Raw genomic sequence first — 16,709 nt, 5'->3', positions numbered from 1 at the left:
AAGGAGCTTTCCGCTTCAGGATTGGACAATGCCACTCCCCTATGCATCCAATACCCCATGGCTGCCCTAGGGAAGACGGATGAGTTTGAATTGAAATCAAGTTTGTTGCATCACATTCCTAAGTTCCACGGGATGTCCATGGAAGATCCTAATAAACACTTGAAGGAGTTTGAGGTTGTTTGCTCGAGCATGACCCCTGTGAACGTTGATGGGAGCATTCTAAAAATGAAGGCTTTTCCCTTTTCTCTATTAGAAAAGGCTAAAGATTGGTTGTATGAGCTAGTCCCCGGCAACGGCGCCAAAAATTTTGATGCGAAAATTATCTTAACACACAAATTAAACCCTTTTGTTGTCAATTCTAGTAAAGAATGTAAGTAGGGATCGTTCTAGGCCGGGGATTAGGAGGGATTTCTAAAACACTTGAAACTGACTTAGAAACGTAAAATTAAGTTTAAAACACCAAACTAGACTCAAAAGATGCAATACAAACTAAAAAGACTCAAAACTAGTTTACAAGACTCAAAACAGCTTAAAACAATGAATTAGACTCTAAACTGACTCTAGGGATGGTTTTGGACGAAATTAGGTTCTAACTTGACTCAAAACAAATTTTGACTAATAAAACACTTTAAAGTAAAGGGGGATTTGATTTTGACGAATTTGAAAACAAAACAAACAAGTTATAAATCTAAGCAGATTGTAAGACCAATTTGAGGAATACGATGAAGGATGGATTAGTTAGAGGTCCGTTCTTCACACATGACACACTTGTACATGAATCGATTTCCAATTGCTTTTCAATAAACTATGATGCTCAACAGCCCAGATTAACCGTGATGCACAAATTAACCCTCAGATTTTCCTTTACTCATTGAATTGGATGAATGCATGCGACAACCTAAATCATTCTCTAAAAGTCCCTTATATGAATGCATAATAGAGATACAATCAGAGATCATTACGTTCAATGAAAATCGTAAGTGTTGATGAGGCAATTATAACTATGAATGCATGATACAATTGCCAAGAATTCAATTAACGCGATTGTGATAAACAACCTTCACTACTCATGAATATAAACTTGTAACGATTAGGTGAAACTCATTTATATTCTAGCATCTAATTCATGCATGAAAACTAAGTATGCATCCTTAATAAACATACAAGAATCAGTTATGAATAAAATAGATAATTGAATTGCAATCACAACTTATCAAATCACAATTGGAAGAAATCAATTCAAATCTCAAGCATGTTCATGGCTTCAAACTTCCCCCTAACTAAATAGGGGTTTAGCCACTCATAATTGCAACAAAATTAGAAAATAACAAAGTAGACATTGAAAGCAAGAACGAAGTACACCTAAAACGCTCCAAAGTTCCAAGCTTGAAACGCCAAGGACCTTTGTTTTCACCACCTTGTTGTAGTACAAGTGTCTAAGATGTGTATGGATATATGGATAGAATGGATTTGCACGGCTGAGAGATGAAAGTGTATGGATTGGTGAGATGTAGTATGGCTAGATGAATGGATAGAGGTTATGGCAAGGAAATTGTGTTTGTGAATGAAGCTCTTTTGATGGATCCAGATTCTCTTTTGCATGTGCCGTGCCTTCTCTTTCTAGCTGTGCATTTCCACTTGCTCCAAAGCCAAATGAGTGCAATCATAACCCCATTTGCTGCTGAGTGTTGATGACAAAGCAAAACACAAAACAAGTGCCTTTACTTTCTCATTTTATTAGCCAAATCTGCTTAGCCCTTTTCTGAACCTTTTAGTGTTGCAATGCCCATAACTTCTTCTAGAAAAATGATATTAACAATCCGTAAATTGCTCCAGCAAATAGACATCCGTAGCTTTCCAAAAATATAAGGCTCATTCTCTCATTCATTCTGAGCTATTCGTAACATACTTCCAAAGTCAGCTAATCTGCACTGGCAGTTTTGACGAATTTGTTACTTAGTATCTCACTTGTGCTACTTTTCTTTTCTTTGCTTGATAAATCACACAAAACAAAAAAACATAGTAAATAGCTCAAAAATATAAGGAACTAACTAAGAAAAGACAAGTGAATTTTATGTAAAATATATATAAATATGAGCTTATCAGGCGTTCCTGGCTCGAGCACATAGATCCCCGAGGAGTTGGCACTTTGGTTGATTGTCGGGCTCCTGCTTGTCACAATACTGCAAGAGGAGAACAAAGTTAGTTTTGAAAGGTGCCTTTGTGGGGCCTTAGGTGTAGGTCTTGAGGCTCGCAATCAAAACCAACTAGGTGCTTAGGCGTGCCACTGCCATCTCTGTATAGCAAATGTAGAACAAATGTGTTTTAAGCCAATTACTTGCACCCTAAGTTATTTATGACTTCTTGTTTATCAAAGGATTGTTGTAGATGGGTTAAGTCTACATTAAGTTTTTTTCTATGCCCTGAGATCAAGGACTTTTAGTTATCTTGTATGCTCGAGGGGTGAAGGTCTAGATCTGATCAAGTCATCAGTTTAATTCATTCCAATCTTGATAAAACCACTAAGTGAACCAGATTTGAGAACTGATGGGGCTTTGAGTCATCAAAGGTCTGGAAATAACTTGAATATAAACTAGGGAATACATTATAACACCATATCTGTTAATTGAAAGACAAAAACAAAGAGGGTCGGGCAAGATTTCACCTGGTCGGGCAAGGTTAAACGTTTTGCTGTCTCTTCTCTTTGCAATTTTCAAGGGATTGAGTACTAAAGGGGACGACTAGAAAAGGGGACGACTAGAAAAGAGTTTATACACTAGAGATTGATACTACAACATTTAGGAAAAAGGTAGCAGAGCTTTTACATAGACAAAAGATGTCTTTCTAAGGAAATCTAAGGCTAAAAGGGTGCAAAGTTTGGACAAAGCACGGCTTTCTGGGTATTTGCTTGGCTGAGAGTCAAGTTGTATATTTGTTTGTTTGATTGGTTGAGTCTCTTTGTCCCTGGGCTTTCTTCTCCTATTTATAGGTGAATTAGCCCAACTTCTTGTAGCTTTGTTCTTGCTTGAAAGCAATTGAAGGGTAGCAACTCATCAGTATTTTATTTGTATTGCCATTGACAAAGTACTTTTGTGCTGAGAGTAGGTTGATTTTCATCAGTTGTCACTTCTCTTATAAGCACCTAGCCTCTGCATTAATGGGGGAGCGTCAATTGGTCTTGAGATGGACGGTCTAGGCTTGGTGCTGGGCTTTGAGCAAGCCTCATTTCTTTAGTCTTTTTGGGCCCTCTTTCCTTTCAGCCCAAAGTTTAAATATCAACCCAAACAATATGATCATTAGAAGATCTAATTGTTTAAAGAACTGCACATAATTAATTCCTATATATCCTTGGAAAGATTTTGGTAACAGAATGATCAGGTATAGTTGAGTTTGAAGTCTAATTATGGAATGGTGTATGGATGATGTTGGACCAAATCAAAGATATATAACCTAAACAACTTAAACTGATTACGCCTTCAATAATAATTGGGATTATTAAAGCACGACCACTATTAAAATAAAGCATTGCCCGATCGTAAGGGTTACATGACTTAACAACAGAAAGACATTCGAGCACATGCTAATCTTATTTAATCATATTTTGCTCAATATTTAGGTTGTTAAGAAAGCACAACGACAGCAAAATACACTTTCAAATTTACTTCCTATGTACACAACTGCAATGAATAACTATTTTTATAGTAGAAATATTTACCATTGAGCAATTACTTAAGGTCACCTAAACTACTTGCTGCAGCTAATTGGCCAGAGCATATGCCATCCCATATGGTCATATGGTCGTAGAAAAAGCAATATAAAACTTACTGGGAGAAACTGCAGATCTTTCAGATCTATCTTGTAGGCTGAGAGAAATATTATTCAAGTCCTCTTTTGATTTGTATGGTGTCGATCTTGTACTTTAAAACTACATTTTGGAATTTTATTTTGTTTATTTTATTTTTTATATAAGCAATAGTAAGTGCTAAATTAATCTAATTACTGGGGGAGGAATTCGAAGTGTGTCTGAACTAAGTGCGTCTCGTGTTTGAGACTCTCAATGATGGCTAGTTCGGCAGCTAATTATAACCAAAAATCCATTTCTTCCCAGTAATATTGTATTAGAAAGAAAAAAAATATTATAACTATATTTTCTTTCTGTTGAATTGAGCTATTATAATCCTATTTTCTGGGAAGCAGGTAGTATAACTTCAAGTACTAGGTATAGGTCTTCACCGGCATCACTGTACCTGTGGTTCGAACCATGTTGACTATACAAGGTTATCAGCTGGTCGGCTTTAGATCAGCATTCTCGGATGACAGCCAAAAAAGTGAAGGGTACCTTTTACAATTACAGGAGGGTGCCTCATAGCAAATATTTCAACTATATTAGTGTAGTTAAAACTACATTCCACATCAAAATATTTACGGGCAAAAACTAAGAGAGTTGATATATTATATTACAATATTGCTATAATATAGATCCTCTCTCTCTCTCTTATATGCACTCTACTCGTGAACAACATATATCGATAACTAATTACGTTGGCAACACGATATGTATCATATTTTTACTTCTGACAAGTAATGATCATATAATTAAACAAGAGAGATGGTTGTGCTATATAATACAAATATTGTGTACCAATTTTTTATCCACTTGTTTTGGTATATAAGTTACCTCTTCATAGTCCTTAAATTAGAAAGTGAAGTATTTGATTCCAACCGAGCATATGTTTCCCTTGTGTTTGACAAAGTAATATCCCTACAAAGAGGCACACGTGATGGACTCTGGGACATAACTGGATCACATTAGTTTTGTTTGGGGTTGATAAAAGAAAAAAACAGTACTGAACCTAATCATAGAGATTTGCCTTCCAGGAAATCAGTAATGCAGGGTCGGAATACTGAACGTCAATTCCGATCGATGTTGATTATACCGGAAGGATGAACATGCACTTCCTCCTCTTCATGTGGTTATACAGCTTGCAAGGGAGCAACGAGGGCCATGGCCTCTACAAATTGACATATATTTACCTAATAATATTGTTAATAATATAACGTATTTGGTCACCTCAAATAGTCGCATTTTACAAAGTGATCGAAGTGATCTCATAAGCTCATGGTGTGCTTTGTGTTTCATACTTTTGGTTTAAGGTAGTGTTCATTGTTCTTCGACATTTATTTAGTTTTTCCTCATCGAATTCTTAACTTTTTTTTTCGTCGCATAGTTTTACTTTCTGGTACTGTAGTTACAAGGTTTACTTGTTGACCCTAAAAACTATTTAATATACGTGGCACGCAAGTCGAATAGCTAAAGAGCTAACTATGTCATTAGGTGAATGTGGACGTGCCAACTTGTCGATCGAGCTCGGTCGGTGAGTAAAATGAATGTGGTTAAAGAAATACTATACTTATTTTGAACAAAAAACAAAAAGAAATACTATACTTATAGAAGTGTAGTTATATCTACAATGAGAAAATATAACTAGGTCTCTACTACGAACCTTTTACCATATTAATGATTTTGTTTCACTGATCATATTGCATACATCCAAAAGAATAACCTTTGAGGTTTGACCGAAACAACAGGGATATCCCGGTTTACGGTACAAAAATAGGATAGAGATAAAACTATCGTAGGGGCCATATATTCACCATATAGGAGCTCTTATATATTTCACAATTTCCCTTGTTTTTCTACTCCAAAATACGAGTCCTATACAATAAATACATGGTCCGACAGGTGACCCTTCCACGATCATTACTAAATCGGAGAAATCCTCAAGTTTGATAAGACTGAAAAATTAACTTCCAAGAGGTCGCTTATAACACTTGTTACGATGGAATATTATTAAGGAGTAAATAGCAGCCATCATTGTTGAACACACAAAATTCAAACTTCAATTGAAGAATCATCATTCATCAAGCTGCTTTGGAGGTTTATCTACTGAAAATATGACTTTAGCCCTTAAAACTTAATTTTCTCTACATAAAACTCGAGATGAGTTTTTTTCTTGAATAAAACAATTGATTAGATTCCACATCAGCAAATTCATTAATTATGTTTGACTTCACACATTAAAAAAATTTCGGAAGCCTAAAATACCCCTATTTGAATATTTTTATTTTTTTTATAAACCCTATTTGAATGTTTGATTTACATAATTAATGCCATGCGGATGGATGGTAAGGGAGAATTAATGATTTTATACAAAAAATATAAATTCATTGTCTAATATATAATAACATAAAACATGTCTAATATATGTTATTATACATGCTTAATTAAGTCAATAAAATTATATTTTACATATTAATGTAGGTAAATTATTTCTCTCTCTCACACACACACAAAGACACACACACACACACACACACACACACACATATATATATATATATATATATAAATGCCTGATATATGTAAAATTCATGCAAAATAATTTACCTACAAAAAAAAAAAAAACATTTGATTCAAACAGTGCACCTACTATTAAAATTTTAAAATGTTAGATTTCTTAAAAAAAGAAAAATAATATACCTAGTATATGTAAAATACATGAAAAATAATTTACCTACATATTACAAACCCATATATGCAAAATAAAGTACCTATTATTTATTTTTTACGAAAATTGTGAAACTATTATGTAATTTATAAAATAAAAAAAATTACATATTGTTTAGTTTTTACAAGAAACAATGTATCTACTAGTTTATTTTTACCTTTTTTTTTTATTATTTTCACAAGTTAATATATCTATTTTTTCTGAGAGAATGTATATTGAACTAATTAGATTTGGATTAGGCGATTTCACATAAAAGAAGAAAAGAACTTCCATTTTTTTTAATTAAAAGCAAAAAAAACTTAAACTAATTGAATGTTGTTGACAAACAAAAGACAATAAATTAAAAGTCTACAAAAAAAACCGTAATAGCCATATTAATGTTGGTGGCATGGTTTTGTAAATAAATTTAAATGTATGGACATCTTTTATCTCACATGGCATCAAAATTCAAAATTTGGGTTTATTTAGATGTTTTAATATAGGTGGATTTATATCTAGAGTTCATTAGTTGTAAAGGGCTAAATCTAAAGCACCCTTTATCTTATTCACCATTTACAGTATAACACATGGATCCTATGGATCAAATGAGTATTTCCTCATAAATTTCGATGTATTCCAACATATGCTCTGGTTATTTCAAAATAGAAACATTGGATAAACGTAGTACATTTAGAAAAGAGTTACATATATAAGGAAACAAGAACATATGCTTTTGTTGCTGAATATTATGCGTGCTCAAAATTATTTTGGCCTCCAAACAGTCTTTGCCCTGAAAATTTCAGACCCGGCTTCAAGACGAAGCAAGTGATCAAACTCTACCCCTTTGTTATAAGTACTCGAGTCATCTATTCCGTCTCTAGCAACTGCAGTACTCCTGAGGGATTGCAGAACGCTGTCCCTCCTACACTCTCTTCGAAACTCCAAAGTCATAGAGGAAAGCTCATGGCTCTCCAAGGTTAGGATAGGAATGCTCTGATAACAAAATTTCCAATTAGAAGAGAGTTTTTTTTTTTGTTTGAAATATTGAAAAGTAAAGAAGCAGCCTTGCAAAAAGCTTCACCTCCAGAACCCAGTCTATGTATTTTGCATGGCTCACATGCTGATTGATATCTAAATCGCTCCAACTAGGCGGCTGCAATGCAATTTGAAGAAGACCAGTATATGTCAGTTAATTGCTTCAGGAACAAGCAAATAATATTTCACCCTCTCCATATCATATATATGCATAAGATACTTACTGCTAAACCTGTTTGAACATAATCTCTACCATCAACGTTCAATCGTCCTAGTTTGGTGCTATTGATGTCAATGAGAGGATCGGAGTCCACGAAATAAGGTTTAAATTCTTGTTTGATCTCTTCAGTAAGTCTACCAACTTTCCTTGTCTTTATGTTCATCAGCACATAAAGACTGCCAAATAGAGAAAAACAAGAAACCTCAGCCATCAGCTCAAAAGACCATTACTGAACATATTGGATAACAAAGGACTAATTAAAGACAGTATTACAATTTGAAAATCTTAGCTAGTGTGGATTCTAACCCCGTTGCTCGCATTAATATTTCTCCAGTTATGTAATCACGAAAGATCCAATCCCGGAACATACCATTGTTCCCTGATGCCCCACTCCAGCTATCTACTTGAATAACATCAGCCCTTCAAACATAGCAAAAAATTATGTTACGACATATCGATCAAAACAATGGAATTTGTGAATTCATTATTTCAGCGAATTTCCTTCAACTTTCCCAAAATCCTGGAGACGTAAAACTGCACAATAATATATGTATCAGAATTTAATGGGTTTTAGTATATTGGTTTACCAAGAAGGATATTTATCCACTATAGCCTGTAACTTCCGGACCACCCACACTTGGCCCCTTTTGCTCATCTCTAGTGATGAACCAAAATCACCAACAAGGAGCCCAATACTCCTACAGTGCTGAACTGATGTTTCCTATTAGACATACAAAAGCCATGAAGAACATCACAGTTAAGCATTAGTTTACTTCAAAGTGACAGTATACCTGTATATGCTCTCTCTTGACAAAGATAAGAAATCGAAAACCTGTAAACGCTCCATCAAGCAAGTCATGGTTGCTTTGCCATCAGGACCTAACTCATACGATCTAATTGCAAAGTTTTGTTGGAAAACAAAACCACTCTCGTCCAATCGTCCACGAAACATGTCATAAACCCCATCGTACTTTGCTGATTCCATGTTCGGATGTTGTGGCATTTTCTTAGTAGGGGCAGCTGGTGCGTCAGTTTTGTCATCGTCTTCTTTGGAGGCAACGATAACATTGCCTTTGGGAAAGACCTTGGCATGAACCTTAGCAGCAGGTGTGGAATTAGGGTTACTTTGATTAGTATGTGAGCCATTGTTTGTTCCTTCCCAGCATAATGTTGATTTGTTTTTCGACGGAAAGGTCAGTAGTTTCGTTGGCAACAACAACGTTGGTGGAGAACCTGTAAGTACTACCATTGTGAAAGTCAATGGGAATGTCCTGTCCCAGTTCTAGAATCTGTCCAAAAAACAACGTGAAAAAAGTAAGGAATCATTTGCGGATTAATGAGAATTCGGTAGGGTGCGTTTTGAGCAAACAACGGAAAGGAGGAAAAATGAAGACCAAGTAATGGTGAATAATGATAATTCCTGCAGGGTGTCAAAAGGATATTTTTTTTGTAGGGTGATGTTAGGTAGACCAAAAAAGTATACCGCCAAAAGAAAAGTTGATCTAATATAAACTAAAGGAAATGGGAAAGGGTTTGAGCTCAGGGGTGAAGTACGTTGGTTAAAGAGAAAGACCTTGATCACGGTTGGTAATCCACAACTTTCAATTACTTAGAACTGCTTATAAGTTGTAAAATCCATTTTTTAAAACGAACTTGGACTTTTAATAATTTTTTTGTAGTGTATCTAACAAAAGCACTACAAGCAAATTATGCACTCACGAGAAAGGAAACAAAGTTTCTACACATTCTAAAACAAGCGGTAACTAAAAAAATGTGAATGTAATTCATACCTGGTTCAGATCGTTTTGGAACTAGTATTGTGGCAACAAACTTATATATAATATGTTTCGATTGAGATCAAATGGCCTACTTTCAATAAATGTAACGCAGTTGTTGGAGCTGCACAACCTAACAAACCACTTGTTGGGGATCAGTTAGCCTTAGTACGAATATGTTGCCAACTTCATTAAAAAATTCGGCAAAATTTTGATAGTGCTAGTGCGATTTGTGTATACAACAGATGTGGGTCTAGGGCATGAGGTTGAACAGAAACTGAGGATCACAACCGTAATCATAAAACATCTCCTTGACAAAGTGAGGGAGCGATCCTAACTACATAGACTACCATCAACAGAGTGAGAGAATGATCACAACTGGCAACAAAAAGAAGATTTAAAATAGGATTGTTGCCGATACCAAAATCAAGGCAAGAGATCGGCGACTAGGGTTTCTTCTGAAGGCCCTTTTTTCTTAACTTCACGCACAATAGGCTCCTACTTGTGTATAGGTATTTATTAGTCTCAAAGACTACATATTTTATGGGATATTTACCTGAGGTTAAAAAATATTATCGTTTATGGGAAAGTTTCTAAAAGTTACTAGGCAATAATTAGGTAGCGCAAGGGCCCCACACCTAGGGGTCTAGGTGGTTTTTTCTAATTCTATTTAAATTTATTATATATCATATAAATAAATGTCTACTTATATTTAAAACCAATATATAATTACTAGAACATATTGAAAACATGAGGAACAAGCATATAATAAGTGTTCATTAAAAATCATGGGATAAGTTATGCATTGCTAAACCGAAAGGTGGTATGGGGTTCCAGAACCTTTATGCCTTTAATTTGGCAGCACTGGCAAAACAAGGTTGGCGAATTGTCCAATATCCAAAGTCCTTAATGGCCAGGCTATTTAAGGCTAAGTATTTCCCCGATACTTCCTTTTGGGACGCCCTGGTTCCCTCATCTTCTTCCTATTGTTCGTCTAGCATACTCAAAGCTAGAATGGTGTTGGAGAAGGGCTCAAGATGGCTGATTGGGGATGGTCACATGCTGGCCGACACCCGAAGGGTGACGAAAGCCATTTAATTTAAGCAAATGCTGGAAAATATGCTAAAACAAGCAATAGGAACTAATAACACAAAACTAAAGTTCAACTGCTAATTAATAAAATTACGATAACACACATAATGTTCAGAACATACGTCTAATACTAAGTACAAGCGGAATTTATGATAGAGAAGTGTTATTACAATAGGTGCCGAAGCAGATAATGTATAACACTGAATCACTGGTAGGGAAATTCGTCGTAGCTTAGATTGTATTCCTCGTTATAAGGTCCTAAAGGGGGCGCAAAACAAGCATGAGTGGACCAAGTTGATATATATATATATATATATATATATGTGTGTGTGTGTGTGTGTGTGTGTGTAATAAAACAGTTATCAACATACTAACCTCCAGGTTTTATGAAAACACATATATAATGACAAACATAGGTTTTTCGAAACCTAACATATCGTGCAATGTCTCAAATCATAACTTGTATATATAATAATCACTAGTGAATTGTCCGATAACCCCCAGGCCCCATGCCGGCTCCCTATCTCTGAGCAGACAGTCAGAGGAAAATACACTCCAAGCCCCATGCCGGCTCCCCATCCCTATGCTAAATAGCCAGAGGAAACACACTCCAAGCCCTATGCCAACACCAAATCGTCGCCCGAGACAGACCAGAATCTATCCCTACGTCCCGTAGTGGAAATGACCACTAGGTAAGTACAAAACCATTGAACATACATATATTGAAAAGCAACTTCATAGCATAAAGTCATCCATCATCTATACTATAAAGAGGTGTTCGAAACATGTTTTAAATATCATATCATCATCCATCAAATATTCTATAAGAACACGGATTATAGGAAAAATAGCAATAATTCAAAATTACCTCAATAAGCACGTTATCTCATAAAACGTAATCATTAAATCATGCTTTTCATGTATGCATTTCTACTATAAAACATGCATTTTTAGAAAGGGTCCACTCACCGTACACCGATGGTGCAAAGTTGTACCAAAAAGGAATAACGAAATCACCGTTAACAATTTCACCTATTCACATAAAGGGTATCTTTAGTCAAACTCTATTCCAACGATTGAATTTGGGAAAAAGGACTTCAAAAACGGTTCCAGGACGTCAAAATTAGCCTAGGAGAGGTCTCAGACGAAATCCCAAAAAGTCAACCTTAGAAGTCAACGTTGACCGTTGACCGGTCAAAGTTAACGGTCAAAGTCAAAGTTAATGCTGACCATTGATCGAGTTAAGATCAGAGTCAATGGGTCAAAGTCAACGGTCAACTAGGTCAAACGGGTCTGGCCTTAGGGTTGGACCAGGTTTAGGGTTTTAGGGTTGGGCCTATTGGGCCCTAAGGGTCGGTTTAGATTTAAGGTTAATGGGTTAAATGGCCTGGGTTATAAAGGTTTAGAAAATTGGGTTTAGGGAAGGGGGTTGAAAGCCCAAGTTCTAATTGGCCTTAGGGCCATAAATTTCTGGGTTCTAAACACACAGACCCAGGTTTAATGCCTGGCCTAGATAAGGGTTTTTGGGGTTCTAAAATGCACGGGCCTAAGGCCCTAAATAATATGGCCCAAGAGCCTTTAAGTTTAAGAAAAAATAAATTAAAAATAAAAGGAAAAGGGTTTTGGGCTGGGTTCACCACGGGCCTAAGGCCCGAGAGTCTTGGAAATGACCTGAGAGGCTTGGTGTGATTGGAGGAGAATGCCAGAGCTTCTACAGCTTTGGCCGATAGCAAACGTACACCCTAGACCTCAATCTAGGTATCAAATTGAAGCACAAGGCAAGAAAAGTGAGTTTATTCCTTCCATTTGCCATATAACGGCGGAGGTGATCGAAAAACCCCTCGACACCCACGACTTGCCGAAGATGGGTGTGCCTTCACCCGAGTTGATCTCGTTCTAAAACCTCAACAATAATGAGATAATACCCATTAAAACACATCCACGCATCAATCTAGAACGAATATAGGGAACTTGAGGCTTACCTAACTAGAGAAATAAGAAAATCTTGTCGAAGCTTGTTTTTTTAGGTTTTGTCGTTCCTCGCAGCGACGCGAGAGAGAGAGAGATAGAAGGACGAGGTTGTTGATGATGGTGGTCTCTTACCTTGAGCCGATTGTGCAACTGCGTGTGTGTCTCAATGAAAGAGGGAGAGAGATGAGGGTTTCGAGAGAGAGAGATTGCATAGAGAGACATGAAAGAAGGAAAAGAAGTCATGGGGTAGGGGATAGAAGAGAAAAGTAGGGAGTGCTGGGGTGCTGCCACTTGGCAATTTGAGGATGAAAATAATCTTATTTTCAGATCCTGATTGGGTAATAAAATTAGGGACTAAATTGATAGTTCCAATAATATTTTAGGGATAATTACATAAATATATATATATATATATAATTTTTTTTATAAGTAGGGGTGGGTGTAACAATCTACATCCCTTATAAAAAAAATTAGGTCCCTGAGATTTACAACCTCAACCAAATAAAAACGGATACTGACTCCTCATTAGATCCTCTGTTTCCCACGTCGCTTACTCAACAACATGGTTCCTCCACAACACATTCACCAACAAAATAACTTTGCTCCTCAACACTTTATCCTGTCGATCAAGTATAGCCACTGGTTCTTCGACATAGCTAGCATCCTGACTTACCTCTAGCGGCTCTAGCTGAATGATATGAGAAGGATCTGATACATATTTCCGAAGCATAGAAACATGGAAAATGTTGTGAATCAATGACAACTCCGGTGGTAACTCCAATATGTAGGCAACTGCACCAATTTTCTCAGAAATCTTATAGAGACCAACGTATTGAGGAGTCAACTTTCCTCGCTTACCAAAACGAACAACACCCTTCTAGGGAGACAACTTCAAGAATACAAAGTCACCAACCTTATACTCACGATCCCTAGAATGTTTGTCCACGATGTTTTTCTGTCGGTCTTGCGCTGCCTTTAAGTTTCTCTTAATCAGCTGGATCTTTATCTCTCTCTCTCCCGTTGCTGCGAAGAACAATGAGGTTGTTGATGATGGTGGTGTCTTCCCTCGAGCCGATTGTGCAGCTGCGTGCATGTCTCGATGAAAGAAGGAAAGATATGAAGGTTTCGAGAGAGAGATGAAAGAAGAAGAGGAAGTCACGGGGTAGGGGATAGAAAGAGAAAAGTAATGAGTGCTGGGGTGCTGCCACGTGGCAGTTTGAGGATGAAAAGAATTTTATTTTCAGATCCTGATTGGTTAATAAAATTAGGGACTAAATTGATAGTTCCAATAATATTTTGTGGATCATTGCAGAAATATATATATATATATATATATATATATTTTTTTTTTTTCTTTTTTATAAGTAGGGATGGGTGTAACAATATGAAGGTTCATGAGCTCATTGATGTAGAAATGAAAGCGTGGTGTGACGCTAAGTTGACTGAGTTTTTTTTAGGAAGAAGACATGGAGCATATTCGTTCTTTGCCCATTAGTTATCGGCTTCCACCTGATAAACTAATTTGGCATTATAATGACCAGGGTATTTTCACAGTCAAGAGTATTTATTAGGTTGCATGGGATTCTATTAAACCACCGTCACTAAGTGCGTCTTCTTCAGCTTCTGGAGGTAATCCGTTTACTCCTTCATGGAAAGCTATATGGAAGGCCAAAGTTCCACCGAAAGTGGGGAATATTGTCTAAGAAAGGAGTACCACCGGATTTGACGTGCGTTTTCTATTATGGAGCACCAGAGATGGTGGTGCATGTTCTCAAGGAGTGTCATTTTACTAGAGCTACATGGTTTGCAACCCCATGTAGCTTTCTAGTTAATTCCGTCCCTTGCGGATCGGTCAAGGAATGGTTTTTATTGTTGTTACAAACTAATCATTCTGATTTCGACTTCATTTGTATGGTGGTCTGGCATCTTTGGCATGTGAGGAATGATCGAATTTGGAGTGGGAAGCAAAAAGCCCTAGGGGTTGTGGCGCAACGTGCTGTGGCATGGTTACAGGAATTCCAGGCTACGACATATATTATACTTACTGCTCAGCAACAGACGCCTCGTACTCGGTAGAGGGGAGGAAGTGGTTCGATGCCTGGGGTGGTCTCCGAGAATTAGGTGAGAGTGATGTGGACACAGCTACTAAATTGCAGGTTTAGGTGGGTGGGGCTAGTGTTGTAATCTATGACGCGCAAGGAGCTTTTATGGCAGCAACGACATGCTTTCTTCTCATTGTTTCCTCGGCTCTCCAAGCTGAGTTGCTAGCGATTATGCATGGAGTGGAGTTTGCTCAATAACTTGGCTATCAAAAGGTTTAAGTAAAAAATGACTCCTCCCAAGCAATTTCCATTATCAATATCTTGTGTTGATTTGGGCTTCGGCTATGGATTTGCTACCGGGGGATGTTTTACATAATGCAATTTCTTTTACTACTTTGAAGTTTATTTATATTGATAGGAATAATAATGGTATTGCCCATTGTTTGGCAAAGGTAGCAGTGTCAAGCAGGACACGTTTAGTTTGGATTGAGGAGCCTCCGAGTGTTATTCTAGATCTTCTCATTGAGAAACAATGTAACTTTTCCAAGTTAATGATATCGTATTTCCTTCAGAAAACAAAAAGTATCCAAAAGTCTATTACTATTTATTGAAAAAATAAAATGCAAAGGGAAAGTTATTTATTTTCTGTCTACGTGAGAGTCTTGACCTAGGCAGGCGCCTAGGCAAGTTTATGCTAACACACCTCGACCCGGTATGTCCACCTGGACTCTGAATCGAGCTGTGCTAGACGACACCAAGAGGATGACGAAGCCATAAAGTGTAGTGATGTGGAAAAATTGAATAAATTTAAACCTAAAATGTGCCTAAGTATAAGAGTGCGCTAGTGAGTGGGAATGAACTCATTTCACACGTGATATCAGAGCATAAGTAAATTACAGTATAGTAAATTGAGAGTTATACCATCGGTGGTAATCATTAATGCCTAGATTGCCAAGAATCCTCGCCGATACGAAAGCTCAGCTACTAAAACCTAGAGGGGTGAAAATCAAGGGTGAGTGGGCCTAAAATAAAGCTTTGTAAAAACCTTTTTGAAAACATAATAACCCCTTCCTATAAAATAAGTATAGTTTCCAAAATATGCATACTACGTATAGTAAGAAAGTACTTACCGAAGCCTGTAAAATCTCAAGAATTTAGTATGGCACGATATTTCATAAGTAAGCACATGACGTCTGTAATCACATAATCTCGTATAAGCAAACATATCATATCAAGTGCTCATCGACACATGCTGACATACGAGTTCATACAGAGGTTTTCTGACATGAACTGGACTGGGTGTAACAATAATATACGTTCTTGTACTACAATTATGTGAAGACTGTCGCTATGTGCAACACATACGAGTTTTAATTGCCTATAGCAATCTAGGACATGACTGGCACATACAATGGATCCAAAGTGAGCGTACGGTGCGATGTGCACATACATGTGAAATACTGGTCCTGGCCCGGGCAAGTACTAACACCGGTGCATCAAACAATGAGCAAATAAGATAAATATAGTCATGCCACAATGATTCGATAATTCTAGTCAACATAACATTCATCATAGCCATAAATTTAATTAAGGCGTCCCATAATAGTACGCATACATGTGCATCCCGCAGGATTCATAATAATTTCGTAAATTCCATCATTTCGATGATTCTTATAAACATTAGTCTAACCATAGGCATGCGTAGGAAATTCTTTTTCAATGTATAAATGGAAACTAAATAAATATATACTATTTAAAAGCAAAGACTCGCTCACAGTTACTTGCGGTGTCACATCTGTTCAAGCTAGAAAGCTAGAGTCTCCGATAGTAATTGCACCTAAGCATAATATTGGGACCCATTAGTAAACTCCGCTAAGACAATTAAATTGGAGAAAACAGAGTGCGGATTTGGAATCAGGGCGTTGAAATACGCTAAAGAGGGTCCTCGGTAAATTTTGTAAAAAGTCAACGATCAACCCTAAAAAGTTAATCGAGACACCCCGGCGGTCAACTATGTTAAAAATTT

The 16,709-nt window shown here is 36.8% G+C and overlaps 1 protein-coding gene across 2 annotated transcripts; it reads right to left on the bottom strand.

Moving 5' to 3' along the window:
- Window positions 1–7,145: 7,145 nt before the first annotated feature.
- On the bottom strand, window positions 7,146–9,454 carry LOC126583057 (palmitoyl-acyl carrier protein thioesterase, chloroplastic-like). 2 transcript variants are annotated; one of them, XM_050247355.1, is made up of 6 exons: window positions 8,636–9,454; window positions 8,391–8,524; window positions 8,077–8,223; window positions 7,808–7,979; window positions 7,630–7,701; window positions 7,146–7,541 (listed from the first exon to the last, which is right to left on the bottom strand). In XM_050247355.1, exons 1-6 carry the CDS (start codon window positions 9,050–9,052, stop codon window positions 7,311–7,313), a joined length of 1,173 nt encoding a protein of 390 aa, XP_050103312.1. In that variant the 5' UTR covers window positions 9,053–9,454; the 3' UTR covers window positions 7,146–7,310. The 2 variants fall into 2 exon arrangements, with proteins under 2 accessions (XP_050103312.1, XP_050103313.1); XM_050247356.1 differs by having other exon boundaries at window positions 8,110–8,223; window positions 8,636–9,452.
- Window positions 9,455–16,709: the final 7,255 nt, after the last annotated feature.

This window comes from Malus sylvestris, chromosome 9, assembly GCF_916048215.2.
Source record: "Malus sylvestris chromosome 9, drMalSylv7.2, whole genome shotgun sequence".
Taxonomy (NCBI): domain Eukaryota; kingdom Viridiplantae; phylum Streptophyta; class Magnoliopsida; order Rosales; family Rosaceae; genus Malus; species Malus sylvestris.
Note: the sequence above shows the minus strand (reverse complement) of the source record. Positions and strands in the feature narration are given on the sequence as shown.